Here is a 23276-nt window from a genome sequence, read left to right as displayed (position 1 = left end):
AAAGTCGTGGTAAGACGAGGTACCTCCACATGTATTAATACTGGGCAAGGTGACCCGGTATGAGGAGCAGAGTCCCCAAATCTAGTAAAAGAGTCATAGACGGTCCCTGTTCCCACTGTTAGCAGTTCTCCAAGAGGACCAGGCCACACACCTGTAACATATACGCAAGATGCCTTAGGACAGTCCCATGCGGACTCCCTGGTTATTAGTTCAGTCTCTGTGAGTCCTTATGAGCCATGGTTAGTTGACCTGTGAGTTTTCTTAGGATGTCCTTGACCCCTTTGTCTCCTATAATCTCAAGAATCTTCTTAAGGGCTGGAGTCTTATATTTGGCTCCAGTGTTGTGACACTGGGATTCAAAAATGCCATTTCTTTTGGTCTATAGGGATTCCTATAGGCCAAGTGAAGCTGGATACCCACTATTCACCAACAGATACATGAAGAAAAGGTTTGTATTTACATAATGAAATTGTGTTCAGCAATGAAGATGAAAAAAAAACCATGAAAAATGAGACACATCATTCTCAGGAAAAAAGATGAGTCTGGAGTTTATTACAGTAAGTAAAATAAACCAGAGCCAGAAAGACAGTTATACCATGTTTTCTGTCACATGTGCAATAAACATCATATAAAGGGAGAGAGAGAAAGAAAGAGAGAGAGAGAGAGAGAGAGAGAGAGAGAGAGAGAGAAAGAGAGGAAGAGAGAGAGAGGAGAGTGGAGAGGAGAGAGAGGGGGGTTAAAATAAAATATAATGTAATATGAACTGGATCACAGTAGGACTCAAGGGTTTTATTCTTTAAAATGTGCCAGTTAAGAGCAAAAACTGTCAGATGGGAGTTGGCATCTCTAATGCATGGATTTGACACAGAACTCATACGCTTGACAAGGAGAGAGATTTCTTCCTATCTAACTAAAAACTCATTTAGGAAAAAAAAAGAGGAAACAAGAAAGATTTCTCAAAAATGCAAAGCATATCCAAATGGAAAATATCGTATGAAAGTTGTCTCAATTGTGTTAGTCACAGGCTTGCAAAGTAAAACCACAAGAAGGAGCCATTCCAAAAAGTGATTTAGCTAAGATAAAAACAGAAAAGCTCCAAGAGCTTGTGAAGCTGTGGGGCAACCAGACAAACCACACACTGTATTCTGTTGGCAGTTGGATAATTTTGGGGAATGAGATAAAGACGCTTAAGAACACATACAACAATGGCTAAGCTCTCACCAAGACAAGAGCATGCAATTCCAAGTTCTGCCTTCATGGATGCGACCAACGCTACATAAACACACACACACACACACACACACACACACACACACACACACACACACACACCACACCACACACGGCAGGTATTGTAAACCTATGGCTAGAAGCTAACTGTAACTGTAGCCCTAATTTGTGGCTAAGGAGGTAAGAGGACACAGGGGAGAAATCTACTGTTGTTTCGCTAAATGACCATGTTTTCAAAGCACCTCTAAATATTTGTGTTTATGGCCTTATATTTGTGCTGATTTCAAACTTGGTCAAAGCAGCCTCTCATTAAGGCATGTAGTGGCTAATGTGTCGACACTTGTAACTGTGAAAAGTACCGAGAATAACCAGCGTAGAGTGCTCAGCTGTAGTTGGGACACCAGTATCAACTTTCCCTCTGCTCCAAGGCTCAGGAACCATCATGGAAGAGGGGTAAACAGAGTGTAACAGCCAGAAGACGGTAGGGGTGCTGTGAGATGCTGAACATGACATGGCTATTATGTCATGAATCATGGTGACTTCACAAGATCAAGCCAGTTAAAAGTCCAGTATAGATGTGGTAAAGACTTTCTAGGTTCCTCTTGTAGCACAGGTTTGATTGGCAGTTGGTGGCTTCCATAAGAGGGAGAGTTGGTTTACTTTAAGGGTGTGACCCATGGTAGGTTGACCATGCTTCAATGGATGTCTCTTCATCCAAGAATATTTTGGTATCACTAATTTGATTCAGTGGGTGTAAACAAACAAACAAACAAATAAACCCGATACAGCTTGGTGGAACATGTCAGACATTTCATAACTTGGGAGGTAAAGTCAAGTACATCTGGAATTCAAGGTCATCCTTGACTATATAGTGAATTAAAAGTGTGCCTAGCTATATGACACCATGTCTTAAAAAGAAGGAGAAAAAGGAGGAAAAGGAGAAATTTAAAAAAGGAATATATGCATGTATAAAAATACAAATATATATATAATATAACATATTTAGTTCTATTCTGTAAGCTCTAAAAATTTCTCTGATGAGGCTTGAGATATCTGGTAATCTATGCCGTTAGGAGTTGGTTTATAATGCAATTTTAAATTTTTATACATGCCGCCAAAATACTCACACACATAAAACAAAATGAAAAATACATTAAAAGAAGAAAGTTCAGAGAGTTTGGAGCTACGACTGGACAGCAGAGTGCTTGCCTGGCACTTGGGGTACCCTATGTGTGTTTCTTACTGCTAACGAGAGAAGGGATGGAAAGGGGAAGGGGTGAGGCAGGGAAGGAGGGAGGAGGAGGATGGAAAATTTCAAGTTTAATTTAGCAACTCAACAGCTTTCTACAGGACTCTGACTCTTATGTCTGGTGAGTATTTTGGTTAGTGTTAGCTCACTCTGTTCCACAATGACTGTATGTGTGACTTACAGGTGTTACATCCTGATGATGTAGTTGATATAAGCAAACGAGGGCAAAGGTCTCCTTACGACCCCCCCGCTTTTTCTGGTTAATTCCCGCTAAAATGTATTTCACGTTGAGTACCATTTGGTCGTATTTGGTCATCTGAGCTGATTTGAAAAACCTGGGCCTGGCAGCACCAGCCTTGCCATCCCAGCTCCTTTGGGTGGTTGGTTAGGAAGGACCATTGCAAGGTCAAGACCTTTGAGGGCTACAGGTTGGACTGCTGAAATTGTCTTCGGTCAGATTTTGCTTCCTCCTTGTCCATGTTCAGAGGCTCAGAACGGAGCTGCTTACACAGAGGTAGGTCTTTATTAGGAGGGGGCATTGAGCACACACTGTTTAGTCAGCCGTCACTAGTGTCTGCTGGAGGCAAGATCCTGAGGCGTCACCGTGCCTGTCTTCAGACTCAGAAGACCTTAGAGATGCCACGAGAGGATGCCTCTCCTCTCCCTCTGCTCATGGCACGCAAAGCGCTGCCTTTTCTGGTTTTGACATAAGGGTATCCATTCGTCCTCACACCCTGGGTCGGTCTCTTGTCTATTCAGTTCCTTTAGGATTTTGTTCATGTCACTCTGACCCACCGTAGTTTCAATGGCACTGCAGGAATACAGAGAGGGAAGGAGAGAGGACTGGCGAGAGAGGTAGGGAGGAGGACGGGACAGGGAGAGGAAGAAGGAAACAGAGAGGGGGGGAAGGTGAGGGGGAGGAGGAATGGAAGGAGGAATGGGAGGGGGAGGGGGAGAGGCAGGGGGAGGGGGAGAGGGAGGGGAAGGGGGAGGGGGAGAGGGAGAGGGACAGGGAGAGGGAGAGGGAGAGGGAGAGGGACAGGGAGAGGGACAGGGAGAAGGAGCTGGTTAGTGTTTTGTCAGCTTGACAGGAGCCACAGTAATTTGAGAAGAGAAAACCTCAATTAAGCAAAAGCACCCACAACTACCCTGGGAGGGCCTATGGGCCATAACAACCAGTTGACCAATCAACACAGGGCAGGTCGCCCAAACCTGGAAGCCCACCAATCCTGAGACTGTTCATACCCCTAGACACTCCCCTTACGCTGCCCTTTAAGATCCCTGCCTCGAGGTTGCTGGGGGTCTTTCTCCAGCCGTGCACCATGGTGGAGGGATGAAGGGCCCGAGCTAATGGGTTTAGCTTGTTAAAGAACTTCAATAAAAGACTCTTTGCTTTTGCATCAGAAAAAAAGGGAAAGCCCCCATCAGATTGGCCTGTGGGTAAAGCTCTGAGTCATCTTCTTGATTATTGACGGATATGGGTGGGCCTCGTCCACTGTGGGAGGTACATCCCCTGGTATGAGGGTCCTGGGGTGTATAAGAAAGAAGACTGAACAAGGCAGTAAGAGGCATTCCTCCCCAGCCTCTGCGTCAGTTCCTGCCCTGATTTCCCTCAGCGACAGTGTTAACCTGGAAGTCTAAGAGGAAACAAACTCCGTTCTGCCCAAGTTACTTTTGCTCATGGTGTTTTCCCACATCAATAGAAAACCTAGCTGAGAAAGAGAAAAGGGTGAAACCTGTTCTCTTAACATTTTAACTGTGCAGCGCAATATCATTGACTACAGGCATTATGTTGTCTTAGAGTTGTTCTTATTGATTGACTAAAAATATCGTCTATTGATAAATAACTGCTCCATTTTTCTTTCTGATAGACAACATCACAAACTTTTCTTTTATGACTTTGACTTCCTATCCGTTTTACCCTTTTTGAGATAGGTATTGCTGTATAGTTCAGACTGGCTTAGAACCCACTGTGTAGTGTAAACTGGCCTTGTGCTCATGGTGATCCTCCTGCCTCATCTTCCCAAGTTCAGGGATTGCAGGCATGACTCAGCAAGTCCAGCTTGAATTTTTCCACTTACCACACCACTTATGAGGAAACAGTGCGGAGCCCGCCCCGTCTGGGGTTGTTTGTTTCACTAGGTCAAGCCATCTTTTTGAAGGTCCAGCCTTGTGAATTTTTCATTTGACATCACCATTATCTTCTCCATTCCACTGTGCATACACACCATGTTTTTTCATACTTCTTTGGAATTATTTCTCCATCATAGCTCTTGTGAATGGTGTTGCAATGGTTACGTGAGTGCTGACATCTCATTTCCATACATATTTCATCCTGTTACATGGGTTCTATTTTTAATTTCTTATTTTGTGAAATCTCCATGCTATTTCCAAAGAGGAAGAGCTCTCTTCCCTCTGATTTATATATTTTTTCCACTAGCGGAATGGAAGGAGGCCCGCAGGTTCCCCCCAAAATGATTCTGACTAACCCATTCAGAGGCAGCTTTTTCTCCTAACAGCTGGGACCCTGGGTTCCTGTTAACAGTATGAAAAAAGATGCAATTTCTCCACTCCCAACAGCATATGTTATCTTTTAAAAGTATCATCTGTGGCTGGAGAGATGGCTCAGTGGTTAAGAGCACTTCTAGAGGTTCCAGGTTCAATTCCTAACATCCGTCTGGCAGTTAACAAGTGCCTGCAACTCCAGTTCCAGTGGCTCCGGCATCCTCACACAGACAAGTGAGACACCAGTGTACATACAATAAAAATAAATCTTAAAAATGTCGTATGCGTCAGTGAGATGGCTCAGTGGGCAAAGGTGTTTGCTGTGAAGCCTAAAGACCTGAGTTCAATCCCTAGGGCCTACATGGTAGAGGAAAAGAACCAACTTCAGCAAGTTGTCCTCTGACTGCTACTCACACTGGGACACACACACAGGCACACACATCAGTATTATGTAATAGCAAAAGTCATTGCCATAGCAGGACACACTTAATATGTAAAATATATGCTTTGGCTCTTGCAAAGATCATAACATCAAACATTTAGGGGAGACTTTATGATTCTCATTTTAAACATTATGAAATGTGAGTTTTGGGTGTTGAAATGCCTTGCCCAAGGATGGATGGCCATTTGTTCCTACAATAAGGACTGACGTGTGAAGTCTTATACCTCTGTGTCTCACGTACTCACAGCAAGACAAACATGCTGAGTAACAGCTTGCTTGTACCTGAACTCAGAGGTCTGATGTGATTCTCAGAATCTTATCCCTTCTCAAAGAGTTGGTGACTAGGGGAAAGAGTAGAAAGCCAGGGGGAGAAACCTCTTCCTCTTCATGTGAGGAAGCTGATACAGAAACCGTGTGACCAGCCTCAGTCCACACATCCTGCCTATTGTGTCGGCTGCAGGGCTTCAGGTCCAGACCTGCTCCGGCCGCTGGAGCCTGAATCATGTCACTTTGTCTTGCCACCGTGCTGGCCGTCGGTGAGTCCTAGGAGAAATGGAGGGATGGGGCAGGTGATCTGGGGGAGGGGGTTCTATTCCCCACTCAGGCCTGAAGGCAGACAAGCAGATTCTGGAGACCTTGTGGGCAGAGTCCCTCCACACCATCTCCTCCCTGGAGACTTATTGCTAGAAACAGGGATGGGGCAAGTGGGCAAATTCAGCCTTAAAATGAGCTAGGAAGAGCCCGTTTGGACGGGGATGATGACTTGGGGACATTTCTTTTTCCCAGTGTTGGAGGTTGAGCTAAGGCTGAATGCATGTTAGGTAAGCACACTACCACAGTGTTCCGTAAATGCAAGCCCTCCTTTTATGTTTTAGCATCACAGATGCTACGTGTGAATACCTTTGTTCAGAGACTATTTTCTTTTTAAAGAGCTTTTATTAGTTCTTTGAGGGTTTCCTAAATGACTCTCCCAACTCTTCCAAGGTCTGCCTTCTTCCAGACACACTCAACTTTGTGTCCATTTTCATTTTTTATCTTATTTAATTATTTTGGTTTTCTTGAGACAAGGCTTCTCTGTGTAACAGTCCGGACTGTGCTGGAACTCTTCTTTGTAGACAGGGCTGGGTTTGAACACACAGAGCTCCACTTGTTTCTGCCTCCCAAGTGCTGGGATTAAAGGTGTGTGTCACAACCGCCTGGCTCCTTTGTGTCCATTAAAAAAAAAAGCAATTTAAGACCAATTAGTGCTTCCCAAATATTCTTGTGTGCAGTCTAGCACTGGAGCAAGGTTGATTTAACAGGGGCTACACCTTTGAATTTAATTGTATTATTATTATCATTGGTTATTTTAGAGGCAGTGTCTTACTATGTAGCTCTGACTGTCCTGAACCCACTATGTAGACCAGGCTGGATCTCACTCATAAAGCTTCACCTGCCTCACAAATGCTGAGATAAAAGTTTGCCCCACTACACCCCCATACCCGGGACTACACTCTTTTTTTTAAATTTAAATTAGAAACAAGCTTGCTTCACATGTCAATCCCAGCTCTGTCTCCCTCCCCTCCTCTCCTGCCCCCACCAGCCTCCCTCAACCCCCACCCAATCCCCACTTCACTCTCCAGGGAGGGCGAGGCCCTTCATAGGGTATCTCCAAAGTCTGTCATATCATCAGGGGCAGGGCCTAGGCCCTCCCCCATGTGTCCAGGCTGAGAGAGCATCCCTCCATGTGGAATGGGCTCCCAAAGTCCATTTGGATGACAGGGATAAATACCAAGGCCCCATAGATTGCCAAGGCCTCCTCACTGACACCCAAATTTAGGGGGTCTGGATCAGTCCCATGTAGGCCCCTCAGGTATCAGTCTGGGGTCCAAGATCTCCCCCTTGCTCAGGTCAGCTGTTTCTGTGGATTTCATCCACTGGGGCTACACTCTTAACTAAAACTGACTCTCCCTCTTCCAGTAGCTGGCAATTACCATTAGCTCCAAGGCTACAGCAAGAAGTATGTGCCTAAACTTCCATTCATTTCCGGTATTTTGTCTGGTTGGGCTTGCACGGGTCTTGTGCGTGCTGTCACAGGTGCTGTGAGTTCATAGCAGCTGCCCTGCTGTGTTCAGGGTACACTGTGGTCCCTGAATCCATCTGCTGCCTCTGGCTTTTATGATTTCCCATCCCCTCTTCCTAAATGATGTCTGAGTCTTGGGAGGAGGAGATGTATGGTAGGTATGTTCGCTTTAAGGCTGAGCATTCTGTAGTCTGGTATTCTCTATACCTTGATCATTTATGGGTCTCCGTGTTAATCTCTGTCGACTGCAAATAGAAGCTTCTCAGATGAGGGAGGGGTGCATCGAGCCACAGGCACACTGACAAATGCGTTTTTTGTTATCTTTTTGAAAATTTCATAGATGCATGCCATATGTTTTGATCATATTCATCCCCATTTTTTGCCTGTAATTCAGTACACACCCCTCCCTCCCCCTATTTTGCATCTCCCTTTTAAAAAATAATCCAGTGAATATAATTTGTGCTGTCTGTATACTCAAGGGAATGGGTCCATCTGCTGGAGCCTGGTTAGCCTACCATGGATCACACCCTTAGAGAAAATTCTCCCTTTCCCGGAAGCCATAAACTGTAAACAGATCCTCATCTTAGGAGTGGGGACTTTCTGAACCCTCCCCACTCCATTCCAGTGCTCATTTTACTTTTTTCCATTTTTATTCATGCTTCTCTCATATAATAAATCCCGACAGCAGTTTCCCCTTCCTCCATCGCCCCCACCTGCCCCGTTCCTCCATCCTCCTTCTGTATCCCCCACATCCACTGCTCCTCCAGCATCCCTTTGAAAAGAGCAGTTCTCACAGGAGATATCAGTCTAGTATGCCATAGCAAGATGCAATAAGACTAGGAACAAACCCTCATATCAAGGCTGAACGAGGCAATCCAGTAGAAAGAATAAGCCCCAAGGGTAGACAAAAGAGTTAGAGGTACACCTGCGTCCCCTGTGAGGAGTCCCACAAAACCTCCCAGATGAACAACCATAACATACACGCAGAGGCCATAGTGCAGACCCATGCAGGTTCTGAGATTGCTGCTTCAGTCTCTGTGAGGCTCTATGAACCCTGCTTAGTGTGGGCCATGTTCTCCTGGTGTCCTGAACCCCTCTGGCTCCTACAGTGTTTCCTATTCCCCTCCCTCTCGGCTCTCCAAGCTCCACCTAATGTTTGGCGGTGGGTCTCTGTATTTGCTCTGTCATCTGCTAGAGGAAGCCTCTCTGATAACGATTGGGCTAGACTCTGAATTAACTCCATTTTACTTTTGGTTTTGAGACCTGGTCTGTCTTCAAGCTCACATTGTAGCCCAAGTAATACTTGAATGTATGACCCAGTTGAGTAAGCTGGGATTTGAGTCTGTGTCTCTGCCTCTGGCCTTGGGGTTAGTTCCAGAGTTCTTTCAGAGGTAGAAGGAGGACTGTACTCTGACACTAATGGGGAGGAGGGATGGTTGGGTGATCATGGGAGGCTGGATGTCCCCACCTATGTCTCCTCCTTCCCAGATTCTCATCTGTAAGCAAACCATGTGTTGAGCGTCTTTCTCACTGGGTCTTCTCTTTCAGTGCTGTGCCTGGGACAGACAGTTAACACCAAGGAAGGTGAGTCAAGTCTTTGGATGCTTCTGCACCCGTGGGTGTCTTTGGAGAGGATCGTGTGCACCTGGGCGGCCTGGAGGAGACCCTTCAATATTCCCTGTAATATTCCTACCAAATATTCAGCCTTCACCTCTCTTCCCTTTCCTACCTGTCTTCCTTTGTTTTCTTGGTTAAAAATGTTTTTAATTGACAAATAGTACCAGTATATATTTATTGGATGTAATTCACTGTTTTGAGGTGTGTTTACACAACACTATGATTAAATTAGGCTATGTCTCATGTCTGTCATCTTTGACAATCATCATTTTTTTTGTTGTTGGTGAGAGTGTTACACATCTGCCGTTGTGGGAATTTTTAAAGAAACTGTCATGCATGGTAGAGCTCGAGAAATGCATTTCTCCTGTCTAAATGGAATTTCAGATCTTTGATGACCATCTTCTCTGTCTGCATCCACCTTCTCTCTAGACTCAGGCAACCAACCATTCTTCTCTCATTCTGTTTGTTTCTGGGGCCAATGCCTTTGCATTCCATATATAAGTGAGATCCTGTAGTATGTCATTCTGTGAATGGCTTATTTCATTTAACATCCTCATATTCATTCTCGTTGCCACCAACAGCAGCATTTCCTCTCTGAAGGATGACCGGTACTCTAATGTGTTTGTGGGCCATATATTTTTTTTTTTTACTCTATTCATCTACCGACTGACAGCTGTATCGATTCTCTCTCTTCTCTACCCTGAATCATGCTGGGAAGAAGGTGGGGGATGAGATAACTCTATGACAGGCTGTCTGCAAAGACAGTTCTATCCAGCATGGCCAAGCCTACAGCTGAGTGATGTCTGCCCGTAACCCAGATCTCTCTTAGGATCCCCTTAGCAAGGCCTTGACAGTCTCCACCACAGAGCATGAGAAGCCACACTTGATCTCACCTGTCTATCTTCCTATGTACAATGTGTCACCAGGTCCTGTTGACTCCTCCTACTAACTTTGTAAGTCTGTTCATTTAATTAGTTTGTTTGTTTTGAGACAGATTCTCACTGTGTACCTGTGACTGGTCCGGAACTCACTCTGTAGAGCAGGCTGTCGTAGAACACAGAGATATATGCCTGCTTCCGCCTTCTAAGTGTCAGCATTACATGCGTGCAACCCCACACACAGCCACAGGTCTCTCTCCCTGTTGCATAAAAGTCTGCTAACGTCTTCCTCAGCTCCTTCCCTCGTGTCTGCTCTGCGTGTATACATCATCCTTGTATACATCCTATCACCCTTTTTGACACCATGGAGATTGTTCCTTGCCAAGAAGAACCACAGATATCATCCTTATACTTGGAAGATTTTATTTATGTGTTATCCCAGAGACTTCACATGTTCCTTTAAACAGAGCCTTTTCCGGCCCTGTGAACTGGGCATCACCCACCACCTTTCTCTGCAATTTTTCAAAACTATTTTTTGATTAAAATATAGTTACACTGTTTCTCCCCTCTCTATAGTCCCTCCAACTCCCTCTATGTCCCTGCTTTCCATGATCCCTCTCAAATGCACGGCCTCTTTTTATTTAGTATTGTTACATATATTCAAATAAATACATAAATACAACTTGCTGTGTGGTGGTTAGTGATACATGCATACATACATGCATGCATACATGTGCTTTCACAGATGATGACTTGGTATTGGAAACCAGCTAAGGGGCTCATCCCTGGGGAATACTAATCCTCCCTCTCTCAGCAGTCACTAAACACTTTTAGCTCTTCATCAAGGCATGGGGTCCTGTGAGATTTCCCTCATCCAAGTTGGGATGTCAGCTGATGTTGTCTTTGCTCAGAACATGTTTAGGCAGCCATATTGTTGAGGTATCATGGGTATAGCTCCCCAGTCCTATTGGTAAGATACACTCTCACTGGAGATGTCCTTGTCTTCTGGCTCTTACAGTATTCTTGTTCCCTCTTCTGTGATGTTCCCCGAACCTTAGTTACGGAAATGTGTTGTAGATGTGTCCATTGGGAACAGACCCTCATTACCAGTTGTTTTCTGCGTTTTGACCAGTGGAGGTTTGCTGTAATGGTCTCCAGGTGCTGTGAAAAGAAACTTCTTCCCTGAGGGTGGAGAGCCCCATTTGCCAGTCAGAGGCTAGAACGCTGGATGAGCAAGTCAGGCTGAACCTGAGGTGGGACGTGACTCAGCCTCCATAGTTTGTTTTGACACAGAGTCAGATCAATGTGCTTCTCGGAGCTGGTGACTTCTGCCTCCCGCTTCCTGATCCCTTTGTCCTTGAGAGCTTTGTTTGGAGGTTTGAGCAGCGCAGAGCAACTACTCATATACTCTTGACCAAAGACAGGTCCTCCTCTACTGGGGAGGAGCAGCAGCTCCGGAAGGGATGCACATGGAGGGAGGAGGGAGGGGGGAGGAGAGAGGAGGGAGGAGGGAGGAGGGAGGAGGGAGGAGGGAGGAAGGGGACAGCCCCCTAGCCAGCCAGATCAGCCATCAGCCCTGGGGATCAATGGGGTGACGGATGTCACAGCCCGGTCACTGTCACAATCAATCTCCTTGTCCTGTCAGGCTTGTCTGTCTCTAGGTCCTCAACATTCTTCCCCTTTCCTTAAACACTGCACCCACTGCCCCCACACTCTCTGCATTATCTCACAGGATTAATTCCAGTTTAATTTTTAAAATGGCAAAGATTGCATGTGTTTACCATGTCTGACTTCACAGTTGGAAATGAGTAGATATTAGAGAGTGACCAAATCAAGCCAATTAGCATATGATTTCTCCCACACATTTCCCTTTTCATGTGACACTTGTTTTTTTTGTTTTGTTTTGTTTTTTTTTTGAGACAGGGTTTCTCTGTATTGTTTTGGAGGTTGTCCTGGAACTCACTTGGTAGACCAGGCTGGCCTCAAACTCACAGAGATCCACCTGCCTCTGCCTCCCGAGTGCTGGAATTAAAGGCGTGTGCCACCGACGCCCGGCTTCAGATGACACTCAAACTCAGCTCTCAGTGACTCCCGTGGACACGAGGTGCTGTGTTAACAATCTTTGGCTGAGCTCTTGAAATACTTCTCCTTGTGTGACAGAGGGTCTGCCTGTGTTCTCTGAGTGGCATTTTACACAGTGTTTCATCCATGTTTTATTCTGCTAGGTGCAGGGCGTTTCCTCCTGTCTTTTGGGCCTCCGAGCAAGTATCTCTCCCCTGTCATTTCAGGGAGGACACCTCTGATCTCACCTGTCACTGGAGATTCCTCTGCTCCCCCTCACACCTTCCCTGAAGTCTTTGTGTCATGGGACTGGACAGTTTATTCTTTCTCCCTCTGTATTCCCTCCCATGCTTTAGCTTCAAATGGAAGAAATTGTGTTCCTTGTATAAGTGAAGCCATGGAAACGTAGAAAACAACCCCAAAATGATGACTATGATATTAAAAATGGTTGAAAGAATGAGTGAAGGAAGGAGAGAAGATTAGGAAATCTTGGTCTAAGGGCAGAAAATTTCACTTATGCATGGCTAAGGGCAGGAGGTCAATTATGCAGCACGGCTAGCAACTATGCATTTGTAAACTTGGAAATTGCTAAAGGGGTGGGGCGATGAATGCTATTCTCACAAAAAGGTAAGTTTGTGAGTTTATCCACATTGATTAGCTTGGACCAGCTGTTTTACAAGGTATACTAAGCTATCGCCTTGAACACAGTAAACGTGAGTGTCTTAAGTTTGTTTCTTGACATAAGTATACTTATCTGTGATTTATGGGAACACTCCTACATTCAGACAGCTTGAAGCAGGTGGGCTTTTAAAGCCGCAATAACAGACTGGACAGAAGGTGGAGATAGAGGTAGTAAGTGCAGAGGTCCCTGGAATGAGGCAGTTCCCAGAGAGACAGTGGGCTCTGTAACAGACATGTCCAGCCTGGCATGTTCTGAGCTTTCCTTGGATGATTCTTTGCTAGACCGAAGATGTGCTTAGGCTTAGGTTCCTTGGTGTCATGTGACGGGAATTCAAATGCACACAGAAAGTGAGGATGTCATGGAGCTGCACTTTGATCATGTCTGGAGAACTCTAAACTTGGTGATAATATAGAATGCACCCCTAAATTGGTTTAGTGTTGTGATGGTGTCCTGCCTGTGTACACTGAGATTCCTGCTCTGCTCTCTCCTAGGGTTTCTGGAGATTCCTTCCATCTCCGCTGAACCAGGCCTTACTGTCCCCCAAGGGCATTTTGTAATCTTTGTGTGCTCAAGCTCTAGTGGGTATGACATATTCCGCCTGGAGAAGAAAAACTGGAAAGTCATGGATGAGACGAGCACCCCCGATTCTCTGACAGAGGCTCGATTCCGCCTTGGCCCAGTGGATGACAGCTTTGCTGGGAGCTATACCTGTATCTATGAGAAAGAGTCCACCTGGTCCCCACGCAGTGAGGCCCTGGAGCTGATGGTAACGAGAGAATATGTCACCCAGGCTCCTGACCCAGGTTTGTTCTGAGCTCCCTAAACCTAGCTGCGATCCCCTCCCTTAAATTCCCCTGCAGTTCCCTAAATCCAAGGTTCCTTTCCCCCACCTACCTCAGCTCATGTCCCCTTGGCCCCAAAACCCCAGATTTCTAGAACTTCAGTCTTACCAGACCCCATGGATGACCTGGGTACAGTCTAAACGACAGGACACTGAGTTATTCCTGATTACTGGATAGGGACTGAGCTCTAGCAATGGTGGGTGTAGACTCCTTTCAGGGAATGAACGATTTTTTTCACCTGGCATGGTGATTTATCCTGTCCTTCCATTGAGTCCGAGCCTGTGGTGGCTGCAGGAATGTATCTCCTCGGGCGTGGTACCATCTCACCAAGCAGGTCATACGGTCCAGGGAGGGCTGGTGGGCAGGCCTGGGCTATTCTTTTGGGAGTGCTTTCATATAGTCTGCATGCGGTCAGGCCCCGGGTTGTACTGGAGTCAGGGTACTAAAAGAAGTTCTAGTCCATCTCCATGTCTTCCCACGTCTTCCTAGGAGCGTCTCAGTGTTTACCGTGTGCGGCCAAGCGAGCGAGTGACAGGGCGAGCGGAAGGAAGGACCAGTATTCTACAGGAGGGATTGAGGAGGGACTCTGCTATGTTTCCTGTTTCTCTTGTCCTGTCATTCCATGTCTCCCTCATGGCCTGGGGCTGAGTGATGGGCAAACCATTCCTTTTGGATCCATACCTAGGATGGAGAAGGGCTCTACGTAGCTCTCCTCATAAGCTCTGCTTCATTGCTGGTGTTGTGGCTCAAATATGGAGAGAATTAACGTTCTTGGTCAAGGATGCCAAGTTCTGAAGACTGGGCATCAGAAGCGGTCCCCGCAGCCACGCCCCAGGCCTCCGTTTGCGCAGCACTATGCTGCCCTCTTGTGGTGTGAGCCTCACTGCTCCCATTACTCTGTGCGATCGAGCCTGTTGGGTCCCTCCTTGCAAGTGACATTGGGGGACTCTTTCAGTGTCCTGCCTGACAAAGACAGAGGGATCCCTGAGAGGAAGGGGCCACGGGAAGCGTGTGGCCTGCGAAAGTTAGCTAGTCTGGGACGCTGATGGATGCGGAAGGAGTTGTTTTTTTTTTTCATTCCTTGTGTCTCAAGCTACTGGGCTGTGCCACCATGGCCACAACGCTGTAGGGAGAGGATGTGGTTCTGAGTCACTGCGAGCTGTCTGACCTAGGCTGTGTTGCTGTGAGGCTAAGCTGTGAGTTCTGGCAGGTGGAGTGGTGGACAGGGACTCGGACAGTGGGAAGATAGAGGGTAGCAAGCTGGTGTTCTGGGCGGAGTCCGTTTCTGTGCCATTGTGGCGGGACACGTCATGATGCGTTTCCTAGCTAAACATACTGAACCACCATCCTGTTTTTTACTTTTTAAACAACTATTCCCTCATTTTAAATGCACCGGTCCGAGGATGAGTCAAACTGGACACTCACGGTGGGAGGAGAGAAATAAATGGCATAATGGAGAGATAATTAGGCGAATCACAGAAATACACTAAAATCTCAGGTCTAAAATTAAATTTATATTGAATTATATAATTACCTTATAATTAAAATATAATTGTTGATGTAACAATATACCGTTACAAATAAGTATAGTGCATGTTGCTCCATTTTAAATAGTACCACATGGCATTTCGTATTTGCAATATACAGCTTAGCAGATATTTATTACTATAACACACATACAGGCACACATTTATTAGGATAGCAATGTGTAATTTGTATGTTTGAAAGATAGCATATACAAGTTATATATTAATTTGTGATGGAAAGCAACATACTATTTTATTTCATATTTGCTTTCTGACTTTTTGCTATGGGGATAGATGTTGTGTAGTGTGTGTTCTCATGTGTGTTGACATTCATGTGGGTGCAGCCTCATGTATACACACACATGTATGTGTGTGTAGGTCCACGACTGATGCTGAATGTCTTATTGGAGTGTTCTCCACCTTCAGCGATGAGGCGCCATCTCTGACCCCAGGGCTCACTGTTGCAGGTAGTCCGACTAGCCAGATTTCTCAGCGGATTCCTGTCTCTAGCTTGCAAGCACTGGGATTACAGGCTGCCTATCACGTCCACTTGACTTTTGCTGTGGGTTCCGGGGATCTGAACTATGGTCCTCACTCTAGACCCCACACCCACAGAACCTTAGCTGTGCTTATTCATGTCGCATGGAACGTACAGCCACGTGTCACTTAAGAATGGTCTTTTGCATCTTGAAATTCACAGGCAAATCAACAAAACTGGGAAAAACCACCCCGAGTGAGGAAACCTGGACCTACAAAGACAAGCATGGTGTGTACTCACTCACAATTGGATATTAGACGCAATGCAAAGCATTACCAGCCTACAGGCCACAACCCCAGAGAAGCTGGGAGACAAGGAGGGCCCCAAGAGAGACACACGTGGATCCGCCTCGGAATGGGAAACAAACAAGATCTTCTCAGGGAGGCGGGAGGGGAGAGAGAAGGGGGGTGGGGAGGTGAACATGAGGAGATGGAAAGGTTGAATCGGGGAAGGACAAAGAGGGAGAGCAGGGAAAAATTACCTTGATAAAGGGAGCCACTAAGGGATTAGCAAGAAACCTGGCACTATGAAAATCCCAGGAATACACAGCAATGATCCCAGATAAAACTCTAAGCAACAGTGGAGCGGGCGTCTGAACTGGCCTTCCCATGTAATTAGATTGAGGACTACTGTAATTGTCAGAACAGAACCTTCATCCAGTAACTGATGGAAGCAGAGGCAGAGATCCATAGCTAACCACTGGACCGAGCTCCCCGAATCCAGACAGAGAGGGAGGAGCAAAGATGTGAGCAAATGGGTCAAGGCCGTGATGGGGAAACCCACAGAAACAGCTGACCCGAGCGAGTGGGAGCTCACTAACTCTGGACTGACACCCGGGGAACCTGCATAAGATGGAACTAGACCTCCTGAATGTGGGTGACAGTGAGTGACTTGGACAGTTTGTAGGGCACTGGCAGTGGGGCCAGGACCTATCCCTAATGCTTGAACTGGTTTTTGGAGCCCATTTCTTTTTTTTTTTAAATCTATTTTATTTTTAAATTTAAATTAGAAACAAGGTTGCTTCACATGTCAATTCCAGGTCCCTCTCCCTTTCCCTCCCCTCCTCCTGTGCCCTCCCACCAAACCCCCAGTATCCCCTCATTTCCCCAGGGAGGGTGAAGTCCTCCATGGGGGTGTCCATAGTCTGTCATTTCATCCAGGGCAGGGCCTAGACCCTCCACCAAGAGTCCAGGGTAGGAGTGCATTTCTCATTGTTGGATGGGAGCCCAAAGTCCATTTGTATACCCAGGATAAATATTGATCTACTACCCAAGGCTCAATAGATTACCTAGGCCTCCTCACTGACACCCACATTCAGGGGGTCTTGATCAGTCCCATGCTGGATTCCCAGGCTGATGCCTGGGATTCAAGAGTTAACCCTTGTCAGGTCGGCTGTTTCTGGGGTTAAACCAGCCCAGTCCTAACCCCTTTGGTCATCAATCCTCCCTCTCTGTCACTGGCTTTCTTGAGTTCAGCTCAGTGTTTAGCTGTGGGAGTTTGCCTCTGCTTCCATCAGCCACTGAATGAAGGTTCTGTCTCCCAGACTCTCTGGCCATGGGATTGTAGGCTGGCACTCCCCAGGTCTATGTCTAAAAGCCATATATAAGAGAGTACATGCCATGTTTCTCTTTTTGTGACTGGGTTACCTGGCTCAGGATGGTTTCTTCTAGTGCCATCTATTTGCCTGCAAATTTCAGGATTCCATTGTTTTTTTTTCTGCTGAATAGTACTCCATTGTGTAAATGTACCACATTTTCTCTATCCACTCTTCAGTTGAGGGGCATCTAGGTTGCTTCCAGGTTCTGGCTATTACAAATAATGCTGCTATGAACATAGTGGAACAGACATCCTTGTTGTATGAATGGGCATCTTTTAGATATATGCCTCAGAGTGGAGTTGCTGGGTCTTGTGGTAGGTTTATTCCCATTTTTCTGAGGAATCTCCATACTGATTTCCAAAATGGCTGTACAAGTTGGCACTCCCACCAGCAGTGGAGGAGTGTCCCCCTTTCACCACATCCTCTCCAGCATAAATTGTCATTGGTGTTTTTGATTTTAGCCATTCTGACAGGAGTAAGATGGCATCTCAGTGTTGTTTTGATTTGCATTTCCCAGATGGCTAAGGATGTTGAGCACTTTCTCAAGTGCCTCTCAGCCGTTTTAGACTCCTCTTTTTAATTGGATCCTTTGGTGTTTTAGAGACTTGCTTCTTGAGTTCTTTGTAAATTTTGGAGATCAGCCCTCTGTCAGATGTGGGGTTAGTGAATATTTTTTTTCCGTTCTGTGGGCTGCCTTTTTGTCTTGCTGACTGAATCCTTTGCCTTATATAAGCCTCTCAGTTTCAGGAGGTCCCATTTATTAATTGTTGATCTCACTGTCTGTGCTAGTGGTGTTATGTTCAGGAAGCTGTCTCCTGTACCAATTCAATCAAGGGTACTACCCACTTTCTCTTCTAAGAGGTTCAGTGTGGCTGGATTTATGTTGAGGTCTTTGATCCATTTGGACTTAAGTTTTGTGCATGGCGATAAACATGGATCGATCCACATTCTTCTACATGCCAGTCTCCAGTTATGCCAGCACCATTTGTTGAAGATGCTTTCTTTATTCCATTGTATATTTTTAGCTTCTTTGTCAAAGATCAGATGTTCGTACGTGTGTGGGTTAATATCAGGGTGTTCAATTCGATTCCATTAGTCTACCTGTCTATTTTTGTGCCAACACCAAACTGTTTTCAGGACTACAGCTCTATAATAGAGCTTGAGGTCGGGGATGGTGATGCCTCCCGATGTTGCTTTGTTGAGTAAGGTTGTTTTGCCTATCCTGGATCTTTTGTTTTTCCATACAAAATTGACCTCACTTCATTGACTCCCATGGGAGGCTGTACCCTCTCTGAGGAACAAAAAGAGGGGTACACTGAGGGGAAGGTGGCAAGAGTAGGAGGAGGGGGAAATGGGATTAGTATTTTAAAAAAAAAGAAGGGTCCTTTTCTTCTGGGACATATGTCCATAGGCCATGTGGTCGCGTGACAACCTGTGCTCAGAGAAATGCATCGTTGGTAGCCCATTGTGTCCTTTTGTGAACAAGATGTTATCTAAGCGAGCTTAGCAGGCAGAGTCCCCTGCACACTGTGCTCCTTCCTGTCAGTGGCTACCCTGAGGAACACATAGAGATGGTTGTTCTTGACCTCAGTGGGTACCCAAGTGGGAGTTTGTTGAGGAAATCAGTCTTGGCAAAGCTCTGCAGAGTGTGGCAGACAATACTGTCCTACATGACTCCAATCACGAAGTCAGTGCTCTTGTCTGTGAGAACAAGGGTGGATGTCATTAGCTACATATGACGGCTGAGTCCTTAAATGGCTCTGCCGGCGGCTAGTGTGTTCCAGAGCACAAAGTAGGTCAACACTCTTGATGGGTAACATGAAGATAATGATTAAATGTTCCAAGGCTACTATGCATGTGAAATTTTACATATTCTCACATCCATGAATACCACCTAGCATCCGTGCGCTGTGTAGTGGGTACTCAATGAATGTATGCTTCTGATAACCTGGTTACCATCTTCCCTAGACACATCTTGGCTGAAGACCAATGGCGTTTATATACTCACTGGCGTCTCTGTGATCTTCCTCCTTTGTCTTCTCCTCCTCCTTCTCTTCTGCTTCCATAGCCATCGGCAAAAAAAGCAGGGTAGGTGTCTGTGGCAAGAGTTGGCTTTGGTAGGCTGTTGGGAGTACTGGAAACAAGACCTCCCTCCTAAACATGGACTGCTAACTCTTCCTAGGGCTCACAAACAGCAAGAAGCAGCAGCAGAGGCCACAAAAGAGGTGAGACTCCTGGAATGACTCCCATACCCTTGCCCAGTCTTTTGCCTCCAATCAGTCTCTAATGTTCATCTTATCCTTCCCCCTCAGACTCAGCCTAGTTACTAATGGCCTGGAGAGTACACCAGGTGAGGAATATGAGGGGTAAGGAAGGGGTTGCCCAGTCCACTGGGAAGCAACGGGCAAGGAAAACATCTAGGAACGTTGTAAAGGGTTCCAGGTGGGGTGGGATATAATGTGGTCACATTGTCTTTGAGTGTCCACCAAAGAGAACTTATCCTATGTCTTCTCTATAGACATAGTCACAGATGACAGGCTTCCTGAGGACAGAAGGTCAGAAACCCAGGTAGGTCTTTGTATTTGTCATCTAGTGCTAACTAACAAAATGCTCCCAAATGTAGCAGCTTAGTAACATGGTTTCAGTCCCTTGGATAAGGAACGTTGGTCCAGAAGAATTCAAAAAGTGTTGACTACAGATGCTGTCACCTTGTCCTGAGTGACACATTCTAACGGCGATAGACAGGGGAGCTCTCCACAGCGGCTGGCTTTCCCAAGAGAGAGCATCCAAGACACGAGTGTGTAGAAACTACTTATTCCAACCAAAAAAAACCATTGGGGTGGGGAAATCACAGGATAACATGACTATAATACAGCTGCTGTGGATAGCTTCCCACTCCTCACAACCCCTCCCCCCACAGCCACCCTAACTCTCCTGGGCCTCTCTCTCTCAGATCCCTGTTGCAGGAGGCCTTCAGGAGGTGACATATGCCCATCTGGACCATCATGCCCTCACACAGAGGACAGCTGGAGCTATGTCCCCACAGAGCAGAGATACCACGCCCGAGTCCAGCACATACGCAGCTATCATCAGACGCTGAGCCTGGGCACACTTGGAGACACGCACAATCACTGTTGGAAAAGCCCGACAGCCATTCAAGGGCTCCTTTTGGGATCACCCTGGTGTGGAAAGCAAGCCAGACAGTTCTGCTTGAGACAGAAACCAGACCCCTGGAGGCCCCTGTTCCTCATCTAGGAGTTGTATTGTGTAGATGGTAGTATCAGTCCTTGGAAAGACCATGTTGCAGTAAGAGCCGCAGTTACAACCACCTAGCTATTTCCAGAGACAGAGTTACAGCTTGTTAGCTACAGCCTGTTAGCTATTCTACAGACCCTCCCACAGCCTAGATATTTGGAGAACAGCACTAGAACTTTCCAGCTGCCTCTATACCCTCACCTCTGCAATGAGCCCAGCGAAACCCTGAAGACTTCCTTGGATCTCTCCCTGGCGACTCTGACTGGGTTGTACTCGTGCTATTGAAAGCTAAGCTGCTTCTCTGCATCAGGCCTCATGGGTGCATCATGGGTAATTTTGAAGACGGGGTATCTATAACCTGGGTGGGTCTTAGACACATAGCCTCTAAGGACCCAAGTTCTGTCTTTACTGCTGTGTAGAGATGAGTGGGAAAATGAGGGCTACAAAAGGTTCTAATGGTTTCTTTTTCTTTAAAATGTACGTGTAGTTGACTAAAACTGTGCATACTCAAGTGAGGACCATCAGGGCTTGGTGTGATGTTGTGTGCATAGCTATCAGCACAAATACTCAGCACAGCTGCCACCTCCCACTGGATGCCCTGAACACGCGCACGGATGACTGAACTTTCGTCAGTGTTTCTTGTTTTTATTTTTTAAATAAAATTTTATTTAAATTAAAAACAACCTTATTTTACATACCAATCCCAATGTCCTCTCCGTCCCCTCCTCCCATGGCCCCCACCAACCGCCCATCCCACCCCCATCCACTCCCCAGGGAGGGTGAGGCCTTCCATGAGGGATCATCAAAGTCTGACACCTCATTTGGGACAGGACCTAGGCCCTCCCCCATGTATCTAGCCTAATAGAGTATCCCTCCATGAGGAATGGGCTCCCAAAGTCCATTCGTGCAGTAGGAATAAATGCTGGTTCCATTGCCAGAGACCCCACAGACTTCCCTGGCCTCTTAACTGACACCCAGGTTCAGGGGTCCTGGTTCGGTTCTATGCTGGTTTCCCAGCTGTCAGTCTGCGGTCTGTCTCATGGGTCAGTGTTTCTTACTGGAGTGTGTTGATCAGGGACAGAAGAGGAAGGAGGAGTCAAAGGAGAGGGAAGGCTGAGGGTGGTGGGCAGAGCTGTTCTGTCTACACACACTTACACACAGGCAGACTCACACACACACACACACACACACACACACACACACACACACACACGAGTGTACTCGTGCACACAGAGCAGGAGGACACCGAATCACTGTTAGATGCTACTTTTCCGTGTCTCTGCCCCGACACAGGGTTAGCATCAATGCTTCCATACCGATGCACATATGGCCAGTGCTAAGTAGACTCCCAGAGCTATTAACAACAACAGCAACCAACAACAATAATTTTTTATTATTAATTTTTTCTATTTTTAAGTTTAAATTTAGATTAGAAACACGGTTGGTTCACAAGTCAGTTCCAGGTCCCTCTCCCTTTCCCTCCCCTCCTCCCATGCTCTCCCCCCAACTCCCCCATTATGCCCTCATTTCCCCAGGGAGGGTGAGGACCTCCATGGGGGTGTCCATAGACTGTCATTTCATCCAGGGCAGGGCCTAGACCCTTCCCCAAGAGTTCAGGGTGAGAGTTCATCTCACATTCCAACAACAATAATTTAAAAAGAGGGCATTGCAGGGCACAGTGGCATACACCTTTCCTCTTGGTAATTTAGGAGGCAGAGGCAGGCTGATCTCTGTGAGTTTTAGGCCATCCTGGTCCACATAGTGTGTTCCAGGCCAGCCAGGGCCACACAGTGAGACCCTGTCTTAAAACCACAGCCCAACCCCCCAAAAGACATGAAGCATGGAGTGATACAAAGCAAAAAAAAAAAATGGTAGAGCCCTGGGGAGCTGGAGAGAGGCATTGGAGAGGCAGAGAAGACCCAAATTCTCACAGCTGTGAAAATTTCAAAAATAAATTAAAATGCTAATCAAAAAAGAAAAAAAATCCAGTCATATGAACTTACAGATACTGAAGCAGAATGCACAGGGCCTGCAGAGGTCTATAATTGCAGTACTTTATATTTAAGTTAGAAACAAGCTTGTTTTACATGTCAATCCCAGCTTCCTCACTTCCCCCTCCCCCTCCCTTTCCCCCCAGGTCCCCCAACCTCCCACCCAATCTATAATTATAATGTTAATTGAGGCTTTCCGTTTAATGTTTCTATTGGTCTCCCGAGTGTGAAAACAAGCGGGTCTTTGATTCTCGGGCCTTCTCTTGGGCTCTTTCTCTTCTGTTGGTCTGCATTGTCCAACCTAGATGTGATGGGCTTTTGTTTTATCTTGTTATATTTTATTTTGTAAAAAAAAAAAAAAACAGAAAAGAAGAGAAAAGTTAAATAGTCAGAGGACCACTAGGGGGTGAGAGTGTGTTATCTTGGTCGTGCATCTTCAGAACACACACTGGGCTGAAAGAAAACACGAGAAATGAAGCTAGGACAGCAGCAACAGCAAAAGAAACCGGTTTCCAGCGTGCTTGTGCTAAAGTAAACACCCTTTACCCACAAAGAGCCCTGCTAGAAATCCTCTCCTGAAGGGAAATTTGGATGGCGTCAATTTGATAGGATCCAGAGTGGCAGAACTACACACACACACACACACACACACACACACACACACACACACACACACACACACTCACACACACACAAGATTGTCATAACCTGAACTGGGAGATGGCTCAGATGTTAAGATTACTGGCTGCTCTTGTAAAGGACATGGGTTTGATTCTTAGCATCCACATGGTGGCTCACAAC

General features: G+C 46.2%; 1 protein-coding gene across 4 annotated transcripts; it reads left to right on the top strand.

Moving 5' to 3' along the window:
• Positions 1 to 5811: 5811 nt before the first annotated feature.
• Positions 5812 to 20466, top strand: LOC101822614 (leukocyte-associated immunoglobulin-like receptor 1). Of its 4 annotated transcripts, XM_013123705.3 has the most exons (9): positions 5812 to 5962; positions 9037 to 9072; positions 13218 to 13529; positions 15795 to 15860; positions 19198 to 19317; positions 19412 to 19454; positions 19542 to 19579; positions 19748 to 19797; positions 20183 to 20466. In XM_013123705.3, exons 1-9 carry the CDS (start codon positions 5929 to 5931, stop codon positions 20327 to 20329), a joined length of 846 nt encoding a protein of 281 aa, XP_012979159.2. In that variant the 5' UTR covers positions 5812 to 5928; the 3' UTR covers positions 20330 to 20466. The 4 variants fall into 4 exon arrangements, with proteins under 4 accessions (XP_012979159.2, XP_021090991.2, XP_021090990.2 ...); XM_021235332.2 differs by lacking the exon at positions 9037 to 9072 and having other exon boundaries at positions 5837 to 5962; XM_021235331.2 differs by lacking the exons at positions 5812 to 5962; positions 9037 to 9072 and adding an exon at positions 9078 to 9168.
• The last annotated feature ends 2810 nt before the right edge of the window (positions 20467 to 23276 follow it).

This window comes from Mesocricetus auratus, unplaced genomic scaffold (assembly GCF_017639785.1).
Source record: "Mesocricetus auratus isolate SY011 unplaced genomic scaffold, BCM_Maur_2.0 Super-Scaffold_100037, whole genome shotgun sequence".
Lineage (NCBI taxonomy): Eukaryota > Metazoa > Chordata > Mammalia > Rodentia > Cricetidae > Mesocricetus > Mesocricetus auratus.
This window is presented reverse-complemented; position numbering and strand designations above follow the sequence as displayed.

Excerpts from the sequence above, each read along its gene's own strand:
- LOC101822614 (XM_021235331.2), top strand. The coding sequence starts at position 9,090 with ATGCTTCTGCACCCGTGGGTGTCTTTGGAGAGGATCGTGTGCACCTGG. Across the intron at positions 9,169-13,217 it reads GAGACCCTTCAATATTCCCT|GGTTTCTGGAGATTCCTTCC; the intron begins GTAATATTCCTA and ends GCTCTCTCCTAG. Across the intron at positions 13,530-15,794 it reads CACCCAGGCTCCTGACCCAG|GCAAATCAACAAAACTGGGA; the intron begins GTTTGTTCTGAG and ends TGAAATTCACAG.